Source organism: Varanus komodoensis, unplaced genomic scaffold, assembly GCF_004798865.1.
Source record: "Varanus komodoensis strain SLA01 unplaced genomic scaffold, ASM479886v1 scaffold21, whole genome shotgun sequence".
NCBI lineage: Eukaryota > Metazoa > Chordata > Lepidosauria > Squamata > Varanidae > Varanus > Varanus komodoensis.
The window spans coordinates 5443684-5453976 of NW_025335589.1; the positions used below are offsets into that span (position 1 = coordinate 5443684).

A 10293-nucleotide genomic window follows, 5' to 3' on the forward strand; every position below is an offset into this window, starting at 1 on the left:
AAATTCCCACAACTTTGGGATTACCTGAGTTTGCTGAAATTTTCCTTCGGGGTGGTGCAATTGTGGCTACATTTGTCCAACAGCAGAAAGCATGCTTTGATAGCAGAGGGGATGGTATTAAATTATACGTTTTATTGGGCAACTAGCTGTTTATTTGAATGGAAATTTAGCTGGGCTGGTGGACTGATTTCACATTGCTGTGAAAGCAAAGCAAATGGGAAGCAGATTATGCACTTAGCTCAAAAGGAACAATCTTTATATGTACGGCATATTTTGATTCACTACATTGCTAATTAAATTGGAGAACCTACTTATTTCTTTTGGCAAATCATAGCAACCTACAATTTAGTACTTATTCCAGTCAGTTAAGAACCATTCTAATGCTCATATGTACCTTAGCAAGAGATAGGGAGAGAGGGAGATGTTCACAAGACCATTATTGATAATGAGCTCCCTCTTGTGTATGTAGATAGAAGGGCTTTTCAAGTATCATGTTGCACAACAGATTTTAATGAAAACAGTCTAAAAGCATCATGCTCACATCTTCTTTCTGAATATTATTTTAGATGAAAATGTAAAATGTTGTTTTTCTGATCTACGTAAGTTTGCCTCTGGGAAGCTGAATATTAAGATTTTGATTTTAAAACAGTGCTGTGTAGATGATTAGCCCATGGTATGGAATAAATGTTTCCCTTACAGTTCTCTTCCACATGCATTTTTCTCTACTGCCCCATCTACATACAATGCTAAGTTTCTTTACACAATGTGCTTTATTACATAGAGATGGTTGATGGTTTATGAGCTAGATATTTGGACCTAATCCAGCAAAAGAGAAAGAAGACAAAATGACAAGATATCTCTCTCTATAGCTTCTTCAGTGAAAAGTTCAGTAAACTTGTGTATAGTTTTGATAATTCAGACCACAGGTACATTGTGTTTGATTTCTTTGTATACTGGCAGTTGAGGGATTAGGATGTAAAGACATTGGTGCTTCTCTACAGAGTACAGCATGGGTGCAGCTTCCCTTCCATAGAACTAAGATGTGCATATGTACAAAGGAAGCCAATGGATACAACTGAATTTCAATTAAACTGGATGACTATTAGAATATGACTACTAGAACTGGGTGGTGATTCACACAGCTTAACACTGGATCAGATTCAAGATCCATCTCATCCAGCATTCTGTTCACACAGTGGCCAATCAGTTGCCCACAGGATCCTGCAAGCAGGACAAGAATACAACACCCTCCTGCCCATGTTCCCCAGCAACTAGTGCATGTAGACATACTAGAGGTAGCATATAGCTAATAAGAATTAGTAGCCATTGATAACCTTCTCCTCTATGAATTTATCTGGTATTTAAAGCCTTCAACTTGTGGAAGTACTTCTGTTTATCTTTCCTAAATTTTCCACTACTCAGCTTCATAGGATAATTCTGGGTTCTGGTGTTACGAGGGAGAAAAATATCCTCCTATCCCCTTCCAGCACACCATGCATAATTTTTTTATGTCTCTGTTGTGCCTCTCCTTACCCGTTTTTCTAAGCTAAACACTCTCAGCTGTTGTAACCTTTCTTCATAGGGGAGTTGCTTCAACACTTGATCATTTGAGTTGCCCTTCAGAGGCATCAAACAAACCCTTCATGCCTGGAATTTAAATACACATTAAAACAGACCAGAAACTATCTGCTTTGTGTAAAAAGCTGGTGAGATGGGTCTGTAAACTCTTAGAATCTTTTAGAACTACATTTCCCAACAGCAATTCCTGTGATCTTCTGTCTGAGGGTTTTCCTGCTGGTGGTGAAGGGGGATCAGAAGCAAAAAAGAGAGAGTGGATGGAATTACAACCTGTAATGTACAGGTATATTGTACATTACATTCTTCCAAGTGGTCCACTCCAAGAAAATTCTCAATGTGTTTGAGAATGAATTAAGACCAGGGTACAGATAACCTGAAAAGGAAACAAACTACATTCATTTTCTTTTCATTTTTTACATTTTTTTACCACCCAATAGCCAGTATTCTGGGTAGTTTACGCCAACTTTCCTGTATTTGGTTATACTTATTGATATTGGTATAATGAAAGAATGCATAAATTAGACTACTTTGGCATTTAAAAACCTCAACTACAATAACCCTCATCATGAGAAGGCAAGAATCACTAGAGAAAACAATGCTGGGGAACATTGAAGGCAGAAGAAGAGGGAGCCCAAATATGAGATGGATTGAGCCCATAACAGGAGGCCACAGCTTGAGGTTACAAGAGCTGAGCAAGCCTGTCAAGAGCAGGACATTTTCAAGGGCCTTCTTTCATAGAATTGCCAGAAGTCAGAGATGACCTGACAGCATGCAGCAACATTTTTTGATATCTGCTATGAATTCAAAGGGAAATAGAAAGAACCTTTCCAGTGTTATTGTTAGAATCCTCGTTCCTAAAAGCTTCACATCTAAGATAACAATATGCCAGAAGCTTGAAAACTGCACTTATCAGATGTTTTGATAAAGCAAAAGTTTTAGAAAACTACTTAAATGAGATTTGGAGTAGATTGCCTTACTGTACACACAGAGCTGGATGTAGATCTGGGTCCAGTGTAATTATTGACAGCTTCCTCCGCTATCCTATGATGCTGCCAATTGGTATCTTGATAATGCATCCACATTTTGCAAGCTGCTTATTAAGTTTTGCTTCTGAGACTTCAGTTTCTGTCAAGGCCATTTCCTGATTTCCCATGACTTTTTGAATGTAATTATAATTACTTAACTTGGAAATACTGTTTAATGAGTTTGGCAAAAACAATTACTTTATAAACAGATATAGTATAATGAACGTCTTTCCCATGGGCTACAGCTTATAGCAACGAATAATCTTACTTCATCACACCATTGAATTGCCACCAAGTAGGACACTGGAGCTTTTTTGAGTGGTTAGAAGTTTACTGCATCTAAAGGGAAGCAGAGAGAAGGAACACATGAAGGTCCACTGTGCTCAACTTGCAAAACATTTCATGGATAAAGTTGCTCACTTCTGCTTTGACCTAGAATCTACATTTAGAGCAGGATCAGTGGTTGTGTCCACAGCATCTGCTTGTCCTATTTTAATGGACAGAATTCAGTTTATTCAGCCTGAACGTGTGGACAACTTGCTTGGAGAATTGAAACTGAATACATTTTGTTCAACCCTTGCCCATCTTTGCTAATGAAATTCTCCAAAGGTGGCTTATCTTGATTAGGGATCACATATGCCTTTCTTGTACATGGCGTAGCATCAATCAAGAAAGCAGTAATGGGACCTCTGCTAAAAACAAACAAAATACTTCCTTGGCTCTTCTTATCCTCAGCCAATTTCTAATTTGCTATTTCTTAGCAAAGTGCTCTGGTGAGTGATGGTGATTCAGCTCCAGGCATTCTTGTATGAAACTGATTATCTTTATCTTTTCCATCTGGCTTAAGCCCTGATTTTAGCACTGAGAGTGCTTGCTTGCCTTGGTCAACAGGGGGACTTGAGTCTCTATTGGTTGTTCTGGACCTCTCAGCAGCTTTCCATATTATTCATTGCTTTGCTTTGTACCCTGCTTTTCTTCCAAAAATTGGCATTCATGGTGCCCTACAAAGTTAAACCATCCCTTTCAGATGGCTGTCCAGTTGCATCTTGAATGCCTCTAGTGTGGGAGAACCTACAATCTCCCTAGGCAATTGGTTCCATTGTTGTACTGCTCTCACAGTCAGGACATTTGTCCTGATATCTGGCCAGAATCTGGTTTGGTGTAACTTGAACCAATTATTCTGTGTCCTGAACACTTGGATGATCAAAAAAAGATCTATCCTTCCTCTTTTCGACAGCCTTTCAAGTACTTGTATAGTGCTATCTTATCTCTCCTCTTCTATTCTTCCTGAGACTAAACTTGCTCAGTTCTTTCAGTGTCTCCGCATAAGGCTTTGTTTCCAGTCCCTGGATTATCCTTGTCGCTCTGCTCTAAACCCTTTCCAGCATGTTTGCACCTTAAACTGTGGTGCCTAGGACTAGACACAGTACTCCAGATGAGGCCTAAGCTGTGCTGAATAAAGAGGAACTAGTATTTCACGTGACTTGGAAGTCTCACTAATTCTATTAATGCAGCCTAAAATTGCACTTGCCCTTTTTGCAGCCACATCACATTGTTGACTCATATTCAGCTTGTGATCTACAACAATTCTAAGATCCTTCTCACTTGCAGTATTGTTGAGCTAGGTATTCCCCATCTTGTAACCATGCATTTGGCTTCTTTATCCAGGGTGCAGAACCTGGCATTTGTCCCTAATGAATTTTATTCTGTTCTTTTCAGCCCAGTGCTCCAACCTATCAAGATCACCTTGAATCTTGTGTCTTCCAGGGTATTAGCTATCCCACCTAGTTTTGTCTCATCTGCAAATCTGATAATCATTCCTTGCACTTCCTCATCCAACTCATTGATAAAAATGTTGAAGAGCATCAGGCCTATTGATTATTCTATTTCAATATATTTTATATTATTTTTAAAGAGTTATTTCTACACATGACCAGGTATGTGCAGAAAGTGGGCACAGAAGGCAGTGCCTGACTAGACGCTATCTTTAGAAAGCATGCTAGAATTATCCTTAGAGCAAAAGCTGAAGCTGTCATATATTGGACACATTATGAGTAGGCTAGAATTACTGGAGATTACAATCATGCTAGGCAAGGAAGACCAAATAAGAGGTGGCTTGACTCTGTAAAGGCAGCCAGAGACTTGAATTTAGAACAACTAAGCAGGGCTACTGTGGGTAGGACATTATGGAGGGCTTTCATTCATAGGGTCACTTTAAGTTGGAGATGCCTTGATGGCAGGTAACAACTATAAAGAATTGTGGACCATCAAAAAAGTTATGAAATTACCATTTTATTTCATTTCTATAGCTGAAGTTAACAAAATGTATTCACAAGTGCCTTGAAAAATCAGGGTTATTTTTTAAATTTCATTACTTTTCCACTAGCCTTAAGAACAAATGAAACTGCCTTATACCTATTTAGACTATTACATCACTCACTAGCTGCCATTCGCCAGTATTGCAGGCGAGGAACTTTCTCAGCTCTACAAGAAGATCAAGGCTGGGAAACTGAAAGCATGGGCCCAACAAATAAGCTACAGTCTTCACCTTTGTTCTCCAAAGCCAGGCTTCTTCCCTGAAAGGTGTGAGTCGTTGTATGTGAAGGGGTGGAGTGGGAAGTGCTGGGCTGGTTTAAACATTACATCTCTACTGTAATAATCTTGGAAGATTAATACTGTACTTTAGCCTAGACACTTCTCTTCACAGGTTCAACAAACAATGCTCAAAGGTTGAAATATAAATTCATCCCTTGGATCATAATGACCAGTAGCTGTGATGGCTACTTATTACCTTTAGTATTAGAAGGCTATCTCTATACCAGTTGCTGCGTTAAATTAATAGGATAGTGCTTCTGTGTTTATGAACTGCCATTGGGCTCCCCATACACATTATGTTTGTCACGGTGCTGGGCCAGATGATATCGGTCAGTTCCAGTGCTTTTTTTGTAAAAAAAAAGTGCCGGAACTCCCATCTTGGGGTCACACTTTTACACTAAGAAAGACATAAAGCCAGTCACTCTACACATACATAAACATAATGGTCGCCGCTGGCAGTAAGCACTCACTATCTGCACGGACCCAAAAGCAACCGCAGGCACTATGTTAATGATCTTTGCTGCTGATCTGCTACGCCTGACAGGCGATTCAAAATCACTTCGTAAAATCCATGGGGAAAAAAGGTGCCGTTCCGGTGCGTTCAATGACAAAAAAGCCCTCGTCAGTTCTACCATAGATACCGTGTTCTAAGTGAATCCATTTAAAGCAGCGACTGCTGAGACAAACAACTGGTACACACCAGAACTCTGAATTGTTGGCATCATTTAACTAGGGCCCTTAATATGTGCTGAATTTTTTGTTTTTGTTTTCAAAACATACATAGTTCTGAGCTGTGATGATTTTATGGCAGGGGTGAAGAACCACTTTTAGTCCAAAGGCCAAATTCCATTTGGGAGGAAATTTAAGGGGGTATGTTCGAATGGCAGCCAGGATCAACAGCAGTATTTTGATGGGGCCTGAAATATCAGTATTTTGTAGATTAAAGCTCTTACTGCAGGTAACTAAGCCTTAGGAAAGGCTCAACCTTTTAGAATATGGGAAAATTTACAAAAGCTGTAAAACACCAAACGATAAATGGCTTGATAGGAACTACCTAGTGGTGTGGGAAAGTGGACATGGCAGGCCAGGTCTGCATTCCAGGAACACCAAATCTTGCTTCCAGGCCTTAAGTTCTGCAACCCATTTTTCAAATATTCTGTTTGCATATTGTTTAGTCAGTTTAATGCAAAGAGCAGGAACCTCAGGTCCAACAGCTTCCCCTTTCTAAAGGTCAAAATGCCTCCCCACCAAAAAAGCTTAATTACTTGCAATAGTATTATATGCTGGCAGTGTGGCCTTTTTCCTTCAGACCCCAGCTACCACTGTAACACCATCCTGGTTCTTCTCTAAAATTAGACTCCCTTCAGCCCAAGGCTGAATCCCAACACCCGATTATTGGCCCCCTTGGAAACCCTTAGTCAAAGGGTGCTTTGTGAGTATTGTACATGAATTAACTACAAGCACCCAAACGGCACCAGAGATTCCTGAGCTATCTTCCTTCCTGAAAACGTCCAGAGACTTCAGTACTATTTATATGTTGTTGCTGTTCGGTACCATCAAAGCGTCTTCCACTTATGGCAACTCTATGAACGAAAGCCCTCCAAAATGTCCCAGTCATGACAGCCCTGTTTAGCTGCTCTAAATTTCAGGCGGTGGCTTCCTATACGGACTCAATCCATCTCATAGTTGGTCTTCCTTTTCTTCTTCTGCCTTCAGCTCCACCTTGTATGATGGTCTTGTCCAGGGAGTTATGCTTTCTCACGATAGACGCTGTTTATATATCAAGCGACTGTTCTGGAGCGGCTGGAAGAATAAGGGAAGACTCCTACGCATGTTTAGACAGAAAAAGCCTTACACCTTCTAGCCGGGCATACTAGGTGTCCGAAGGCTTTTTTACACTAAACACGGAAAGGCTCGCACCTAAAGCCCCTTATCTGTCGGGCGTTCTAGCCCAGCCAACGCGGGAAAAGAGCATTAGCCCCGCCTCTTTCGACTCAATTACGCAATTTCTCTCTCTCTTCCTCCCGCTGTCCCCTCCCTCGAGTAGCTCTAACCGCGCGCGCCAGCTCCGCCCCTTTTCCAAAGTGCCCGCGGAAGCAGCTGGCATTGGCAGCAAACGGCCCCGCCTACTCCCTTCCTAGCGGCCGATCAGATGTCGCGTTCTGTGAACGCAGGACGGCTCTCTTCGCCCTGTTCTCCCCAGCCCGCGAGGGTTAGTCTCGCGAGACTCGAGAGCCGGCTCGGTTCCTGGTTGGTGGGATCGCGCTGAGAAAGCCGGGGCGGCAGCGGCGAGGGGCCTGAAAGGAGACGAAGAGGAGGAGCAGGGAGAAGAAAAAGAAAAGAGACCGCTCCGAGCCACGCGGAGGGAAGCGGCCGACGGACCGAGAGCTCTGCCCATTCGTTTTTATTTATTTTCCTTTAAAGCAGGGGGTCGCGAGCCAGGCGCCGCCGTTCGTTCCCCCGTTCGGACCGGTATCCCACGATGTCTGCGGTGGGGCAGGAGGACGAGAGCGCCCTTCCTGCCAGTGCCTCAGTTCCCGGCACGGAGAACGCGGGGGCGGCCTCTGTTCTGGCTGAGGGTGAACCCGGAGGAGACGCCGAAGGAGCGGTAAGGAAAGGCAACGTTGCCCGGATGGGGCGGCGAGGCTTCTCATCATCTCCGGCTTTGCCAATAAGACCGGGACGCTCTCCGGCAGTTGTGAAATGGGCAGGGCCTTGGTGCGCCCCCACCCTCCCTGAAGCGTCTGTAGAGACGGTTATAACCGCCCGGTCTCTTGGGGCTGGCGGCTCGGTCCCTCGTGGAGCCGCGTGGGTCTGAGACAATAGCGACAGGAACTGGCGATAGAACTGCTCCTCTCGCCCAGCGCGTCAGGTATCCCCGCCACCGTGCGTCGGTTGTATGCATAAATCAGCCGTGAGCTCGGGTATCTTGCACTCCTACGGATGCGGCTTTGGGGCGACAGGCGGGCGCGTCTCGTCGATTGGTCCCTCCAGGGACGAGACTCCTTCATGGCTCTCTTCCGCAGCGCTCCCCCCAGCCATATCTTCCTCGCAGCGGCTGGGAACTCTGCCTTTTTAACTGCCGAGTACGGGGTGGCAGCTGCGCCTCAAGCAGGGTTGAGAAGGGCTTACATAGATCTTCCCGCAAGAAATAACTCCTGTCTTTTTGGTCCGTCTCAAGCGACCAGGTCCTAAACGGGTCAGTTCGGAAGTTCCAAAGAAATACAACTAGGCTGACAGCATGCAAGTTTCCGTGCTGGTGCATTGTTCCGCCAAACGCTGTAGAACCCCTAAATAATGCGCACGCAGATTTCAGGGCTCTGTCATGCAGTGTGACAGGATATAAACGTCCTGCCTGCTTATCAGATTCTCGTCCTATCTACTCTAATCGACATTAATAGACGTCAAGGATGAGGCTCTTGAATGTGATAACTCATTTCTGTATAATGTGTATTCATTCCCCCCCACACCAATTATATTGTTGCATGCATTTTTAGGATAGGCAAAAATTTTGTACTGTATAAGGTTTACCCTGTCTTTATCACTTCATCCCGTAGTTAGGATGATAGAGTTGAAGTCAACTTCTGTTAGGTCACAGTTTGACATCCTTGTCATAGACAATGGGAATGGTTTTTTAGGTATGTTGTATAATTCAGCTTTTAAATTCTGTATCATATAATTACCTGACAGCTATAGCTAGAATAATTGTAAATAAAAGTTTTACTCAGTTATGCACATATAAACAAGGTCATCCAGCTAAAGAAGAATGTTATCTACATTAATGTGACCATTTCAAAATATCATTTTGATATGCTTATCTTAATGTTTTGTTGCAATTTGTTAGCACCTATTATAAGTAGGGCAGAAGAATGAAAATAGACGGTGCTTTGCATGCTTCCACATGCCCTTTTGCACAGCCAAAGGATGGCAATGGTAATTGCAGTGAGAAAATTTTTAAAAAGGATGCACTTCCCTCAACCCCCCCCCCCCAGGCGGATTATGGCATGTCTGTTCCTCAAACTCCCACATTTAATCTGTCTAACTTTAAATGCTTTTGGCTAGTGTTGATTCTTCCTAATTTAGGAATGAGATTGGAATGTGTACAGTAGCTATCTGGCTCCATAATTTATGGATCATTCTGATTATTTAGTAAGTAACCTGCTAGCTCTATAGGTCTCAGCCAATACGGCCAATCAAGGATTAGCCCAAAATATCTAGAGGACACATTTTTCAGTCTTGCTTTTAACCCATTCAAATGCCTTGAGTTTCCTGTACTGGGAAATGGACTCATATTATCCTTTTCATTTAATCCTGAAACAGTAATTGATGCTGTAATGGACAAGATGATGCTGAACAAACTGAAGCTTAGTGCTTTTGTTTTGCAGTCTGATTCTTGCACTGCTATACAGTCTGTGTTAGATGGAATTGCACTTGCCCCCCTACATAAATTTCTTGGTTTGGGTGTGCCCTTGGGCTTGTTTCTCAGGGATGCCAAGAGCCAAGAGTATCTTTCCTGTCTCTATTACAAACTGATAAACATTCTAGACACATCTTTTTCTCACAAAAGTAATTCATGCTTTGGGGCAACCTGATCAAACTGTCATAATATTTTAATGTAGATTTACCTTTGAAGAGTTCTTCAAAATTGTAATCAATCTAGAATGTAGCTTCTCAGATGCTGAATGGGGTTAATCACAGGGAGTAAATGAGGTCAATTTTGAAGCAAGTTTGTTGTTTCCTAGGAATCATTAATTGCTTGGTTTTGACTCAAATTTCTCCTGTGATAAGAAGCTTTTTTCTTAAAGTGCTTTGTCTTTCCTGGCATACTGGGTCTATTGTTTGTTTTCATTTCTCTATAATCTTCTTTCACATTGGAGACCACAAGAAACAAAGCATTTGTAGTAAAAATTCTGATTGCTTACATAATCAGCTTCACATTGTCCCAGAAATTCTTCCTCATAACGCTCCCTTGTTCCATTCTTGTATATTATACTTATTGCAGTGTTACTGTAGTACCAATGTTCGGGAGAGAATTAAATGTTATAATAGAAATGTAATAATAATAATAATAATAATAATAATAATAATAATAATA

At 42.1% G+C, this 10293-nt stretch overlaps 1 protein-coding gene across 1 annotated transcript in view; it reads left to right on the top strand.

Moving 5' to 3' along the window:
* The first annotated feature begins 7405 nt into the window (after positions 1 to 7405).
* Positions 7406 to 10293, top strand: part of SMARCA5 (SWI/SNF related, matrix associated, actin dependent regulator of chromatin, subfamily a, member 5) — a 27662-nt gene continuing 24774 nt past the window's right edge. The window contains exon 1 of the mRNA XM_044430753.1: positions 7406 to 7806. Coding sequence (XP_044286688.1) covers positions 7681 to 7806 — 126 coding nt within the window. The 5' untranslated portion in view covers positions 7406 to 7680. The remainder of the gene's footprint in view (positions 7807 to 10293) is intronic.